Source organism: Scatophagus argus, chromosome 20 (assembly GCF_020382885.2).
Source record: "Scatophagus argus isolate fScaArg1 chromosome 20, fScaArg1.pri, whole genome shotgun sequence".
Classification (NCBI taxonomy): Eukaryota; Metazoa; Chordata; class Actinopteri; family Scatophagidae; genus Scatophagus; species Scatophagus argus.
Window position 1 is genome coordinate 14,714,161 of NC_058512.1, and position 16,488 is coordinate 14,730,648.

The following is a 16,488-nucleotide window of genomic DNA, read 5'->3' on the forward strand; positions in this document are numbered from 1 at the left end:
ACAGAATAATTTATCAACGGTGATGTATAACAGTTTTGGAAGGTTCAATTTACTCCTCCAATGTCATTCCAGATGACAAACAAACAGTATATTTTATAGCATAACATGGAAATGTGCTTTATATACTAAATCTGGAAAAACTGAAAACATTGCCTTGAGCCAAAGACATTTTGTGTCTATGCCTTACATATTAGGAGCCATAAGTCACAAAAAAAGTGCTTTATGAACATTCACATGCACCGAAATCTCTTTTCTCTTGGCCAATGGACTAAGATTCCACCAAATTTAACTGAGATGATTATTTTTTTTATATTATTCTTTGTTATTTTTTGATGTCCTCCTAACTGAGAGATAAACCAAAGTCTAAATACTATCAAAGATGGTGTTGAATGTAGGACATCTTAACTGGCGGCAGCAGCATGAGCTCCTGTGAGGAGGGTTAATGCAGACAAATAGCGTTGCTGTTACTCCCTGGGCTAACTGGGCCTCACACACACACACACACACACACACACACACTCACGAATATCAAGTCCTGATATCTCCACAGGCCTCCTTTCAAGTACAGGAAAAATGACTTTGATTTTGGCTAAGGAAAATGTATTATCTCTATCCCATCCACCATGTCTGACTCACAGGGGTTTATTATTAGCCACGGTTTGTCACCGCTGATCTGTAGGTGTCCTGTGGGTGTCCTGTTACTCCACTTCACTCTAATGTTCCTCTCAGTGAGATGACTCTGTGTGTCTCTTCCAAACACCGTTGAGTCTATTACCTTCACAGGCGGTCTGAGGATTGCATAGCATATGAGCGTATGTGCATCTTTGCCAGCGCATGTGCATACAAGGAGGCGAGAGGTGTGGAAGTGCTACGTCCACAGCCAAAGCCAAGCTGGTATCTGTTCATCAGGACGTAATAGTTTCAGCAGATGGGGTGGTCTCTTGTCATAGTCTGACTGCTGTGCCCACATGGACTCTGGCCTGGTTAGACCATCCATCCTTGTGGCGGCTGTGAGGGCCCCTCGCTGAACGTGCGCTGTGCCCTGTGTGTACACAAGATCTCTGGCCTCAGTGGGGAATGTTTACCCAGCTGAAGTCCAACAGTGCTGCACTCTCTCCCAGCTGTACTGAACACACTGGAGAGGAAGTCACTTACAACACATAATTGACCAATATCAGATAAGTCCAGGCTTATCTGAGGTTTATAGTTGTATTAACATCATAATGTGTCATCTGAAAAGGGAATGTCTAGTTATAAAATTCAATACTTTGGAATATTCTACCTTTATTTGATTGCCATGCCTCTTGTAAAAGTTTAAATGGACAGCGTTTCCAAATCTTGGTGCACCCATTTACCCCACATGCACACATTTGAAGCTTATTAAAACACATAAGAAAATGCAACAAATACAAAAAATAGACACTTTATCCATCCTGCCACTTATCAAGCCTCCAGCCTATGGGACTCAAATAAGACTGCCGTCTTGGTTGGAGAAGCCACTTGTGACTTGTGTGTTCAACCAAGGATGGGTTAAATGCAGAGGAAAAATTCAGTGTATGTAAAAAACATATATATACTGCCAATAAAGCTGATTCTTCTTCTTCTCTTGATGCCAGTTGTGCTCTGGATTGGAAGTCACCTCGCTGCAAAGCAAAGCAGGATTAGGAACCAGGATCAGCAACAATGCAACACAAAAGCAGCTGAGCTTTGGAAGATGAAACTGCAGTGACTCAAGTGAATCAACTCACCGATGTAGGATTTCCCGCACAGTCTGGCCTCAAACGTCTACACAGAAACCAAATGTCTACACAGAAATGTGTAACATTCAGCACACACCAGACAAAACTACAAAACTGGCACTGTCATTTCAAAACAGACAGATAGCTATCCGAATGCAGGTTTGGAATAAGACAGATCTTATGTAACGTGCTGTAGACCTGCTTAAACTTAAGCCTATGGAGTGGCAGATTGCATGTAATGGCACTGCAGGAATTTGTCAATAATAATAACACGCAAACATTTTTCTTGTTCTTTCAACAGAAATTCAATGTCCATTTTTAAGATCATCTCTGTCCTCTCTCAACTCCAGACCAGAGAAAAAAAAAGAGAAAAGTGTTTGACTACACCTTCAACCCTTTGCACAGTCATAACTCACCCACTCTATCTGTCGGCTCCAGCAGCGCGGTACCTTCATCATTGTGCAATAACGCTGGACTCAATCGTAGGTAAGAAGATGATGCTCTGCAGGGACGGTGATTCTCCCATCCACGATAAAACCAGTTTCTGCCAAGTGCCGACGAGATTTATTGCCACGTCTGTTTAAATGTAGCCAATTTCACTTTAATATGATATTAAAGAATGATGCATGTCTGAGGTTCAGACGCTCCCGTTGAGGGAGTCTCATCTGCCCGTGGCAGCAGCATTCAAAACCCAGCATGGCAAGTCGGTGATACAGCTGATGTAATGTTCAATATTGATAACAGCCCTGAGCAGAATGGGCTCTGATCATTTAGGAAAATATTGTGCGTTTTTTTTTTTTTTTTTTTTCATTTCTTGGCCCTGTGCCTGGATTCATGCCACCCATCAGCTGGATGTGATGGGCAGATATCCACAAAGCTCTTATCACCTCAGATGAAATGAACTCTGTCTGTGAAAACAGTTCAGAGCAGAGTGGTGCTGTGCATATGCGGTGAAATGTGCTTCGTAGGCACATAATTCCAAACCAGAAAGTGTTTCTGATATCTTTTTTAAGAGGATGTTTTGTTTTTTTTTGTACTCCTTTATGGAATAAAAACATTCCAGAAACCATAGAGAAAGTTAAAATGTGGCTGCTGTCATTGAATTGTGCAGGACAAACCAGAGATTTTGCATGTGTTAGCCCTTTTAATAGAAATCACTTTTAAATACGTATGCATTTTTGCAATCTTCCCATAAATGAATTGGATTTGATTTATAGCAAAACAGAACAAACTCAACTTGCAGACTCTTGAGATATAAGTTACATATTCCAACATAGTGATCATCAAGTCTACATTCACTTTTGTCAAAGTTATTTGTAGATCAACTTGATCCACAAGAATCTTTTATAGCTTTTGTCTCATTTTCCTAAATTTGGTCATCATTCCTATCAGTCATAATAACATTGTACTCACCAAGCTTATTGCTGGGCTTTTGGGGTCTGGCGCAGACACTGAAAAGAAGTATTAAGAAAGTGTGATTCTATAGAAAGTTTTTGCAAAGTTATTGCAACTATCCATTGCATACAAACCTCACAGTTTCCAGACCACACATACTTGCAGTAGTCACGTCCCACAGTTTTCCTGTATAATTTCAGATCCACTCAGTTTCAGTTTTACCACTAAATAAAGTGGTTTAGATAATCAGGCTATAATCTGGGCTAAAACTGCGCAGCATGTATTTGAAAGTCGTCAGCAGAAATGTAAAGAATGAGTATGTGATTTATCCTTGGCCCGCTAAAAACATATGTTGGCACGGTGCTTTTACAGTTTTCTTGGATTTTAGACGCAATACCAGTGTTTATGACTGTGTATGTGCTCCTGCCTGTGCGGTGGTCCCTCTTCCTGCCTCTGTGTGTGTCTCCAGCGTTCAGTGTGTCAGCTCTTGCTGATTTCCGCAGGGGAAGTTGCCTCGGTGCTATCCTCAGACAAAGTCCTGACCCAGGGGTTAAGGAATGTGAACCCGGGGCTGTGACGATCAAGACCTTCCCTCGGGGTGGACAATGCTGAACACCTCAGCAAACGCCCATAATGATCTCACATGCTTTTGTGTTCCTTGTAGCACACCTTTTTCCTCAGCCCTCAATCATGCACACGTTCAAGTGAAATAACCCCCCCCCCCCCCCAAAAAAAAAACAAAAAAACAAAAAACTGAGAAATGTCAGGCATTTCCTCTTGACAAAAATCAAATCAGATATGTGCCTGACTACTTTTATTGAAGTGCTTTCCTCTCTTGCATTAAGAGGTTTGGCTTAATTTAAAATTAAGGAAAAAACTGATTCCAGTAGTGCTGAAATGGTTGATAGATTTAAGCCATTTGTCAAGCATTTTTCTATCATCTTAACACTCTGCAAAACTGTAATGAGCACTGTTCATCATTTTCTTGTTTTTTAACAATTAATTTTTAAAAAATTACTGTGTATATTTACATATGCATTCCTTAAGACTGGAAACCATTGTCATTGCCACTGAAAAAGGCCATAATCACTTTTACGGATGAACTCCCTGTGAATGGTCAAAGTACAAAGGAAACCAAAAGGCCCTTGTCTCATTTATCACCCACTTTAAGAGAGGGAGAAAGAAGACGAGCTTGGCCGCCAAAGCAACGATCTCGTAGCGTATAGTAACGCAGCTCCCCCATCCCCGGAGGCCCTAACACATTGCTTAAAGAGGAAAAAACAAGCCAAAACAGAAAGAAATTACTGAGTCAAAAGGTGTTACCATTAAATGTTAAGTATTGACTCAAGAACCTCCATGATCAGAAGTGTGAAGAGCTGAGGGCAGCCAAAATAACCGAGTGAGAATTTATAAGGATGGAGGTGAAGGGTCACACTGCTATTAATCATGGCCCAAGTTGAGGACTAAATAACTCATTCTAGCGGGCAGACGAGAGAACCCGTCCTGATCGAGGCGTTTAAAAAGACTGTGTGGTGTCTGTCTTTTATTACAGAGTGAAGGCCCCAGGCAAGACAAGCCCCCCCCCCCTGCTCCCGACGAGTGCGATGTCCAATCGCTGCTCTTCCCTCCTTCCCTCCTCCCCTCTGATGAGCATTTACCCAGCCACTTAAGTCACTTAACATCGCAGTGCTAACATGACACCATCTTATGATTGATAGTGGTTAAATAGAAAGATAGATCGAGGAGATTTTCGCACACAAAGGGAAGCGGAATAATCAGTCACTCGGCAGGACGTTCTTCTCTCTGCACACACATTTGCTCTTACGCACATGCACACAAACACACCTTGAATCAGTGCCCAGTCAGACTTAACTTTCTCTCACTCGCTCTCTCTCATTTTTTGCACAACTGGCTTTGATCTTTGATGTGCCATGCATTGCATTAATTATGTATCTCGCCTCAGTACAAACGTGGTGAACACCTTCAAGTGCTTAATAGGAGCAGGCTCATCGCAGAGGGCCTAGAGGCTGGTTGCGGGAGGTGCCTGTATATCCTACATCGCTTCTATATGCACTGCGTAAGGGATTTTACAGTATGGGGGGGACAATAAAGTCCGCATCTGCGGTAGTTTCCTTCAGTCTAGGCCAAAGACAGGACATTTTTCATATGTGTCTCCCATATGTGTGCAGGATAGAGTGTTGAAGGAGAGGAGGTGCACATGAGATGGATGTGTCTTGAATTAAGCATAAACTGTCATGGCCAGAACAGACACAGCAGCAAGAACAATGACAGAGGCCTGGATCCAGCACTGCTCTGATCCACTGAGAGTTATGCAAATTGAGCGTGGTGCCGCTTGCTGTAAAGCTGGCCGGGGGGGCTTATTTGATTCAACCCCAAACTTTAATGCATCTGCAATAAATTCATAACATTGTCTTTTTTTGTGCCATGTTGGCAGACCGCTGTATGAATTGGGTAAACATTAGCAGATGTAGAGTGGGGAGTTTTGAAAAAAATATTGATTTTTAAATTTTTTTTTAGCTTGCACAGTTTTCTTTTTGGTTAGGATTTGCTTTTTCTTGTTGCTGTTGTTTTTCCCAGTATAAACACAATATATGACCGTTAAGCATGAGTAATAATGTCCAGTTTCATTTTGGTTACCAGTTGGCAAAATATCTGGATTTGTTAAAAGACAGATTTGCATCACTTTGTGACGGGCAGAGTCTCAATTTGAATGCACAAAACATTCAGCCAGTCATTTAACTGAGTCGCAAAATATGCTGTCTGGAGGCAGAAGTTCGGTTTCAGTTCTTTGAATGTCAGTCTGGGATTTTTAGTTCTACTTCAAAAGTTTTAAATAATTTAACAGTCATCAAAGCCATTCTACTAGTTTCAGACTGAATCAAATGCTATCAAACAATGCGCTTTTACTTTATTTATTTATGTTACAGCAGCTTCTGCAGAGGGAGACAGGTTAATTGTAGATGCAGTTGAAACATCTATCTGCTGAGCCAACAGCCCTGGTTCAACAGATGTGACCAGGTTAAAATAACAGCAGATAAGCAGTGAAAAGAATAAGTAGCTGCAACTCAGCTGACAGGGGCTCCACGTGATTTAAAAAAAAAAAAAATGTGTAGACTGTTCATATACGGGATGAAATGCACCGTGCCTGTTTTTCTTTCCTTATGTGCGGTTAATTTCAAAGTTCACGATAAGTCTTCTGTTTGCATGTGTGGCGTCGCTGCAGCTCGGTGCTCGTTGGTGGGAGTACCCCCTGCTCAGGTCCCTTTTGCAGTGCAGATCCAGTAGTTGGAGTTGTTGTACACCGAGCACGAGAGGGAGAGAGAGGAGAGAGAGGAGAGAGAGCGCAGCAGCTGAGTGAGCAAACAGAGCCAGAAACATTAGGTTATCTGTCGAGACTATCGAGACGTCGACCTGTCACTTTTAACCGCTTCGACCCGAGTCTATACTTGAAGAGGACAGCAGCAGCAGCAGCGGCGGCGGCGGCGGCAGCAGCAGCAGCGACCTGGTCTGCTCTGCTTCGAGCCCGTGAAAAACTCCCAAACGCGGTCGTGTCAGCTGGCATGAGCTAACCTACCAGACAGACATGGAAACCAAACCATTCTTGTCATTGGGTAAGTTTTTGTTTCTGTCACGACAAAAAAAAAAGCCCTGCTCTGTAATAAATGTGGAAGTTTTGATAGGACTTTTATCTGCAGATTAGTGTGGGAAAAAAAAAACGTGCCCTCGCGCTGCGTGTGTGTGTGTGTGTGTGTGTGTGTGTGTTTTTGCTCCTTTTTCTTTTTTGACAGCGCGTGCAAGTTGCCAAACGCACCAACGTGTTCAGAGCTGTTCAGTCAGCGGACTCCCTCAACTGCGATTCTACCACCACGAACTGATCGTTTCTGCAGCAGTAAAACCGCACATCCTCTCTGTGTGCTTGTGTACCTAATGTTGCTGATGGCATTTCGCCTCGGTAGCTTCGGAGTGACACCTCGCTTTGGGATAAGCTTTGCGCGTACGTCGCTTGCGCTGCAGTTAAATGTAACGCTGTGCGTGTTAACTTAGCTTAAAACTTTACTTTCATTTAGCTTGAAGAAAAGTGAAAAGAAGCGAGACTTTGTACTTCGACGTTCGCCACGCGCTGGAACGAGGAGGACTGAACAAACAGAAACATACTGCAGAAACACTTTTATCTCGGATAAGCAGTTTCTTTATGACTCTTTTATAGTGTTGTCTGTCTTAAGATAGCTAGCCCGTGTGCCTTGCGTCACTTGTGTCTGTTCTCTGGTAACTCTTTGATTTCTTTATTTCTTTATTTTTTTTAAAAAAACCTTTATGTTATTTTTCACGTGACTTGGTTTAACTTGCGGCTTAATCTGCTTCCGCTTGACTTTGAATGTGTGGTTTTGCACAGGAACCAAAGCAGCGTACAAATCGGGATTTTAAACTTGGTGCCGTGCTTAGAAAACTTACTTGACTTATTAAAGTCACACACAGTCACAATTAGTGCACAAGTTAGTGATTCCTGCCAGCCACATGTCAGCTCCAAACAGGTGAAACAAGTGTGGGATGACTGCCCTTGTATCTCTGTACATTTCTGACTTTTGAACAGGATCGTAAGGCTATAGAGGACAGTTAAAGTTATACAGTTATATGGAGGGAGAGTGGCAACATTCACATTTCGTTTTTCGTGGGTTTGAATTTCCAGGAAATGTTCAGCAACAATTTTCTTTATGAATCACTCCGTTTTGAACGTCTAATATAGATTCCTTTTAATACTTGGTTTAAAAACACACGCAGTGACACACACACACACACACGCACACACACAAGCGCACTGTAAATGATTAATGCTGAACGCTACTGTAAGTTTGTCAAAGTGAACAGAGCAGACCCTTGTCCCCTGTAGCAGAGATCCAGCTTGGAGCTGTAGGCGAGCCCCCTTATTGTGTCTGCTGCTCTTTCATGAGGGGGTCATGTTTCACCTCGACACGTATCATCAGCGGCCTGGATGCACCGGGGAGATTCAGGAGGACTTCTGAGTTGCCGGGCGGCTTTCTTCTGTTACAGGCCTTGCTCGCTGACAATGTCGCCACTGCCCTTTATGTGGGTTCCCAAAAAATACATTAAATCACCAGTGTTATGCACACGCACACACACACTCTGACAGCCTGTTATTACAGGTGCACTGTATTGTGTGTCCATGCTGAAAGAGGTTCGAATTTCAGGCTGCCTAAATGTACACCAGAGTAGCCCATTCAGACACTTGACAGCGTATTCAGGCAGCCTCTCTGGTTGGCGTAAGGCTCAACGCTCAGTTGTTTAAACGAGGAGGAGCACTTTCCCTCTGCAGCGTTGGATCTTATCTTTTCCTCATGCTGTATCAGCATCTTTTTCATCGCCTGTAGTCCCGATTTGTCTGTCCTGAAATCGCCATTTCTATTTCAACTTTATCAAAGGTCCACTTGAGCGCTGATTGTTAATTGGTCACTTCAAGGACGCCGCTGTCTATGGAATCCTTGAACGTATCGATTAGCCACTTACTCAGGGCAATTATCTGTCATGGCGCGTTAGAAATTCTGACATGCAACTGTTTGAAATGACAGCTGGCACATTTCACAATTATAGATTGGTTGCTGACTGAGATGACGACACCCCCCCCCCCCAACCCGCCCTTGGCACACTTTTCTCAGTACTGCATGCTGATGTGCTCTGTGATCCCACTGTCAACCCCTCAAATGTGACATTAAGCCGCGAAGACCGAAGGGATGACATTGAAAGGAGAATGTGTGTTTTCGTCAGAGCAGTACAAGGCTGGTCATGACGATGTGTCAGTGAATTAAACAACATGGCTTTGAAAGAAAAGAGTTTTTCAAAAGTGCTGAGATGGAAAGCTTTTTTTCCCTTGTAAGTCAGGTGATCTGTAGGTATTGATTTTCTGTTTGGTTGATTGTTTCCTGGCAAGTATGTCAGCACCTGAGTAGTTCACCTTAATGTAGTTTCACCTCTTGAATGCTTCACATGTCTGGTTTTATTGAGAGTTTTTCCTTATCCATATTGGGGGTCAGGGGATAGATTATGTTGTCCACCCTAACTCTTTAAAGCAAAACTCCCTCTTTTGATAGATAGATAATTTAACACTCATTGAAAAAGCACATGTGGTTTTTCCTTAATCTGGTGGAACTAAGCTTTGCTTTTTTTTTTTTACCTGAGCGATATAAGGTAACCCCAGCACACACACATACAGACACTCACTTCCAAAATCAATGAAGTTCATGGTCTTTGATGAGAAAGCGAGATTCATGTTGGTGTGTGTATGTGGGAGAGACTGACATTCCTTTTCTGGCAATGACTTGGGAACAAAGGTAATGCAGGGAGAGAGTTTGTGTCTGCTGGGAGGTGTGTGTGTGTGTGTGTGTGGTGGGAGTGGGCTAGTGGAATTGCACAGCCAAAAGCATTTGGCCAAGTTTGTCTTTTACGGCCGTCCAGTTTTGTGTTCCTGATGTGATGCTTTTGCTCCCCTTTTGAGAAAAGGGGCTGCAGCTGTCATTTTTATTGGAGGAGTTTTATAGCGAGACTTAATGGCTTAAAGTGACAGCTCTCTCTCCCCTCTCCTCTCCTTTTTCTTTTTTCTCCCTCAATCTCACCCACGAGGCCTTTAACTCAAGCAAATCAAAGAAAATTTGCCTGCCTTGTATGTGCCCACCCTCCACTTTCCCACCCCTCACTGCTGCTGAACTGCGTCCAGTTCACGTTTTAAGAAGAGACTTACATTGCAGTTATGAACACAGCAAGAGTGTGCTTTTTTTAATTATAGCAACCCGCAATGAAGTGTAGACTATTGTTTTCTTTGTGGAATACCTCTGTTGATCAGTATAAAGCATTAAGAATTGGCTCTGGATAAAACAGTGCACATTACTGCCATCCTCTCTGCAGCCCACACTTGTTTATGCTCTAAACATAGTATGAATCAGAAACTACTGGAAGGCTTTTTGATGCACAAATCACGGAATGACGCACAGGCTTGTTAATTATTTGTGGAAGGAGCTCCTCGCTCGCAGGAGGTCTTTATTGATAAAGGCAGCGCTGAGCTTTGCGCCTCAAACCTTGACCTTTGCTCCTCAAACGCTCGATCATCTCAGGAATTTGCCTTTGGCGTTCAGTCTGTCGTTAAAAAGTGTTTAAAGACAGTAGCTTGTAAGTCTTTCATTTTTCTTTCTGTTTGTCTTTTTGTTTCTGTTTGTTTCTTTCCTTTCTTCTATCCTCTGTCAATCTTTCCTGCCTGTGATTGCACAATTTGTGATTTGTGGTGAGTAGCACTGGTGATGCTCAGTGTTGGAATCGTCCAAGCACCATTAGTGTCGGGGTTTATTGCAGGTCCTCCGAGTGTCTGAATGGCTCCTCTGCAGGCTGGCAGTATTCAGGGTGCGTACAGCCACTCTTTTGAAGTGGAAACGTAGTCTCTGTGGGGAATTGACCAGATCACACTCATAATTCGCATTGAGAGGAAGGTCAGTTTGCACTGCTCTAGCCAGAACCCCCCCTTCTCTGTGTTCTGGAGAGAGGGGCCGACAAAGACGGACGACGCTGAGATGGAAAGAAACTGCTTGAGTAAGAAAGAACTAGAAAGGAGGAACACAGTAGCAGAAGCCGTAGCCCATAAAGGCAAAAGACCCTCTCCACTCCAAGTCAGTCCTCAAGTTTGCATCTTTTCTATAATAAAAAGAAGTGTTGACTCGTCTTCTGTGATTGCTGCAATGCAAGGAAATATCCCGCCTGTTTGGCGATTATGATGTGTTTTGTAATTAAGTTATGAGGACGCAGGCTTTGATGGGTATTCGCTAGGGAGGGATGATGAATCGAGTGAATCCTAGATATGCTATGCTCCTTCATGTCATTATATTTCCTTATGCCTACATTTTTTCCACACTAATTATAATTGGCCCCAATGAGAGCCAAAGATAAAAAAAAAAAAAAGAAAGAAAATGATGTAGATTTATTTCGCTTAAATTAGCCGTGTAGAACAATGCAGCGCGAGTGAATGGAATTTTATTTTCAGACAATAGGTCACAGAAGTAAAATTAAACCACAGCGGCTCATTGCTTTACACATTGTAATAATATGTATCTGTTACACTGGTTGCGATATCATCAGTGTGTAACATGATCAAAAGCTGGAGTGGTGTGTTTGATGTTTCTGCTGTCCTCCGACTAAAGAAAGGGAAAAAGATTGTGGACTTCCAACTGTGAGCCTGTTTTTCTAAAACTGTATATTCAGGTGTATACACAGCTCTATCCATGCTTTTTCACACACATACTCAAAACACCCAGCGTGTGTCAGTGTGTATGTACATGTAAACACTCGCTGCCACAGCAGAAACAGAGCAAGGTAATTAAGACTGTGTCTCGCTGCTCCATTACAGTTTCTTTTTGAGGGCACAGGGAGCGAGAGGAGGTGTTCCAGTGCTCCTCATGCCTCCCTCCCTCCCTCCCTCCTCACCACTACCAGCAAACAGCCGCCGCCACCGTTATGTTTGTCTGTCACCTTGCCAGATGCCAAAGGGGTGGGGCTTCCATGCACTGCTGGGCACAGGGCCACGGAAATCCCACAGCATGCAAAACACCTCGGTTATGTTCTGTGTGTGCATGTGTGACTGTGGGTGAGTGGGTGGGTGTTTGGGTGTGAGCAGAGTGCAGCGTTTTGGAGAGGAAAAGGTGAAGGTCGTACATTTACACTTGCATGTCAAAAAACGCACATCTTGACTGTGATCATGTAGCTGCAGTATTCATATTTTAGCATATTAGCTATCATTTTTTTTAATACCAATATGATAAGAACACTTTTTTAAGATTAGGACCCCCCCCCTACACACACACACACACACACACACACTCACACAATTTTCCTTCACCCAGTCAGGTAGAAGAGGAAGGGAAATGAGTTCTGAGCCCAGCTCTTGCTGCCAAATTTGTTTAAATTTAATTATTTTGTCAAAGGGAAAGACCCAGCCTTTCTTGGAACACGTAGAAAGAGTTTCAAAGCTTGAAAATTAACTTAGTTGGGAATAGCAATAATTCAGACTAGATTTAGACAGAATAAGGCACAGCATCCTGTGGGCACAAAGAACTTTGTAATAGCCAGTGTTTTAGTTCTTGAAGGTTATGTTTTTACACTAACCACTTTCAAGGCTACCTACAGATATGATATGATTAAATATTAGTAAGTTCACAGTATCTTTGTGCATTTTCAAAAGCTCCATCTTAACATGCAGATGCAAGGCAATATGTGCATACTGAAAAATAAGTCTGAGGCCACCAAAATAGTATTCACAAGATTATGGTGTTGATTCATTGAATGAGTAGTGGAATTGCAGCTGTGCCGGATATCACTATCAGCTACGAATATCAATTCTGTAGCTGTACCTTCTGAAGCTGTTTTCTCCCCTGCTTAAGAAACTCCTAAGCTCCACTAATCTTAAATTTAGGGAAAACATTTGAAGAAAATGGCATTGCTCTAAAAATTTGTCAGCGTTTCCTTTAAGGACCAATCAAAGCGCCTTTAAGACTTATTAGTAGTGCTCCTCACCTCTGCAGTATGAGGCTGCACAGCAACATGCCACTGCTAATGGGGCATGGAATAATGGCTACTTTTTGTGAGAATTAATTACCCACGTATTTACGCTAGCCTCAGTTTAAAGTGACTGTACCTGCAGAAAATTTTCACATTGCTGGTAAGACTAATACAACAGCCACCTTTTTCATCGTGTTGTTGTTTCTATAGTGACTGTTGTGTTCAGTACACTTTGCACAGCTTTGAAGCCCCCCTTTTTCACAGACACCAGCTGATCATGTTTTCATTAGTTTCTATTCTATTGTTCAGTGTCCCTGAATATCTAATTAGATTAGATATTATGCTTTATATGAAAGTAAATCTTGGCATATCGTTCAGTTTTTCCTGTCTCAAAGTCAGCCCCAGTGACTGAGGACAGTTGGACCTGTTGTTCAACCAGATGTCAGCTAGTGTTTTCAGATCCTATAAGAGGAAGTTTTTGAGACGCAGTGCATTAGAAAGTTTTCTTTGACTTTCATTCGATAGGATTCGGGTCCGACTTTGGGAAAGTGGCCCTTTAAACCGGACTGTATGATTAGAGGCTGTGACTGCAATTATGATAAACAGATCCATTACAGGAGCTACCAAACCGCCTGGATTACTGATGAGATGGAGCATACCGAGGGACATTAGCAGACACAATAGTATTGACACACATCATCTCTGAAACGGATAGGAAGCATGAATATGTATGTGCGTCATGAGTTGTAACATTCACATTATTTTCACAAATTACCGTGCATGTGAAAGAGCGATGATATGTGAGATAACAGGGTTCCTGTGTGGGTTTTTTTTTCCCTCTCCCTGCTGTAAAGAAAGAGTGATTAACTCTTTGTTGACGCCTGCAGGTCTAACATGTTCATACATCCGCCTGGACTGTGGTCCCGAGGCCTCAACACATACACACCTGTACGCACGTGCGCGCGTGCACACATACACACACAGACACACACACAGGCATGCACACAAATACAGTCTTCACAGAAGTCTGAAGGGCTTTGTCACCTATGGTTAGATACCTTGCTGCAGCCGTCTGGTTTCAGGAATGTTCTCAGCAGCAGGAAGGTGGAAGTGTGTTAAGGATAAAGAAGGAGGGGCTGTCTATCTGGAAAAACAACAGTGGCAACACAGATCCTTTTGCATCATGATGTTGATAGTTGAACATGTAGATCATTCCACCATGCAGAACCCTGTTTACAGCTAAAATGAAAAGTTACATTTCAACTGCTGTTTTTAACTGAGTGATGTTTAGTTATGTGGCTGTTCCCTCCCTCGTTCTGGTCAAAACAAATCAGCCTATTCGAGTGCAACATTTTATTGGCCCAAAAGGGAAATTTGCTTTGCAGACAGGGTTTGCCGTAAAATTAAACCATGAACCATGTGATTAAAATAAACAGATAAATAAATAAACAGTGGGGCCATGTAATATTGGATAATGATGAAACACAATAAATTGCTCCAATATAAACCTATCTTGACCGTGGTAATAGCAGAGAGCAGGGTATCTTTTTTTAACTAAGCACCACTGCTTAGTCACTGACAGTAAGAAGGCCGAATGAATGCGGAAAGAGAATTAAGTGGTGACTGAGTTGAATGCTCTTTCATATTGGCTATAGAATTTGTTAACCTGCTTAATAGACTGAGAACACCCTCGCATTGTGCCACCAAGGAAAACGTTCTCAGAGTCATGTAAATGGATTACGTACATGGCTTTGTATCTCTGTTCCATGACAATGTTTGCTCTTGAACGTAAATATTGTAGAATTCAGTATAGATGTAGCCTTACCTTCTATATAAATCTGTGGTTTGTGCTTAAGAGGAGAAAGCAGTTGAGCAACCAGGTTTACTTGACAGACAGACAGGCGCTGGCCGTGTCTTTGTCATCAGCGTTCTACATACCAAAGAGCTGACAGTTGCCTGCACAAACGGCTCTGACAAGTTCAAGTGTCACATTTAGGATGCTTTCTTCTGTTTCAGTGCAGAATGGGAAACAGGAGAAGGCTGCAGATTAAACAGGACAGATCTGAGTGCTGACTTGTTTGGCGGAACAGGGCTGTTATTGGCAGAACTGTGTGCAGCTGTGTAGATTTATATTTTTGTGTGTGTGTGTGTGTGTGTGTGTGTGTGTGTGTGTGTGTGTGTGTGTGTGTGTGTGTGTAGGCCCGCACCAGCAGTTAGTTTTGTCAATATGTTTTGCGTCATATTCAGTTTCAGCATATTCCCACATTTGAGAAGCTATAACCAAACTGTGTTTGTTTTCGCATGATAAATGACTTCAACAGTTTTTCTCTCAATCAACTGAGTGATTTATAGTTTCCACACAAGTTGGCACATTTGCAGGTATTTAAGCATCCAAAGAGGTACGTACGCATGTATGAATGCTTGGGCATGCATATGTGTCAGTGTTTAGAAACCTGCAGACATATGCTTTCAATGTGCCCTGTGCGTGATTAGCAGATGCAGCGACATGTATGCTCTGAACTTGTGGTGGGGTTGGTGAGGGAAGAGTCCCAGACACACTGATTCATGAAGTGGTGTATGTGGAGCAGTGCTGCAGAGTTGAGCAGCTGAGAATCGGTGCGCTGTCTGGGAGAATGAGGGTCAGGGGTTGTGGCTGGGTCACGCTCTGTGGGAGAGGAGCAGCCTCAGCAGACATGATGCCATTTGAATGGAGGTGAGGAGAAGGAAGAAGTGATGGGGAAACAAATAGAGATTGGTGCGGAAGCTCGCAAAAGGAAGCAGGAAGCGTGTTGTTTTTATTTAGGTCTTGCCTTGTTCAGCTCATGACTTTTTTCTTTCTCCTGTCACATCAGTACAGCTATTGTTAGTAACAGAGTTAATTGTTAATTGATCCAAAGAGCGATAAAACAAGGCACCTAATCTCCCTCTCTATGACACACACACACACACACACACACACACACACACACACTCTCTTTCTCTCTCTCACGCACACGTGCTGTGGAGAATGAGAGTGGATGTTTATTACAGGATCCTAGTGGATGCTAAGGTGCCCTGGGGGCTATTAAAGCCCTCACTTAAAAGGCACTATCAGAGACCACTGATGTGGGCTGCTCAAAGGAGGGAGGGGTAGAGGGGTTGTAGAAAGAGAAAGAAAGGGTAAAAGAGAAGAAAGGGAATAAAGAGAAGTCCTTGGAACAGCGAGCCGAAGGAGAGAATAAAGAGTGAGCACATCTGGATTGCCTCAGCAGAATATTTGTGCAACATCTGGAAAAATGCCCTGGAATTTAAGGGTCCCCTCCTTTCTTTTCAGTTACTTTTCTCTGTCTTTTCACTTCTTCTTCTACGTCCTATTTTCTGCATCTTCAAAGTCTCTTACCCTGGTGCGGCAGGCACGTAAATACTCCCGTAGTAATGCATGTTGAGCCCTTGCAGACTTTATAGCGGGCCAAATTGGGCCCATGTGACCAACCCCCCTTTGTGCAGGGCTGGGCTAATTAAGCGGCACAGAAATGAGGGGGCACCCGGCTGTGGACCCAGACCTAGGCCAGTCCAAGACCAAACACAACTCCTCATAAAAAATACAGCAAAAAAAGAAAAGGAAAAAAAAAGAGTTTTATTACTTAGAGACAGTAAATTTTAAATCAAAGCATGAAAAATAATCTCTTTGTTTTGTTTTCACAAGAACCAACACAGACCTTTGTGGTATAGCATGAAAGACCAACTACATTTTATGATTATAAACAAACAGGCTGCCTTTGTGTTATTACAAAAACAAATTTTG

The 16,488-nt window shown here is 42.7% G+C and overlaps 1 protein-coding gene across 5 annotated transcripts in view; it reads left to right on the forward strand.

Annotated features, from left to right (window-relative positions):
• rxraa (retinoid X receptor, alpha a) overlaps positions 1 to 16,488 on the forward strand; it is a 182,489-nt gene that overhangs the window by 79,606 nt on the left and 86,395 nt on the right. The window contains exon 1 of one of the 5 annotated variants that reach the window (XM_046375624.1): positions 6,438 to 6,766. The exons of the other annotated variants lie outside the window; for them this stretch is intronic. Coding sequence (XP_046231580.1) covers positions 6,739 to 6,766 — 28 coding nt within the window. The 5' untranslated portion in view covers positions 6,438 to 6,738. Of the gene's footprint in view, positions 1 to 6,437; positions 6,767 to 16,488 lie in introns of those variants that run through there. 5 annotated transcript variants of the gene reach the window in all.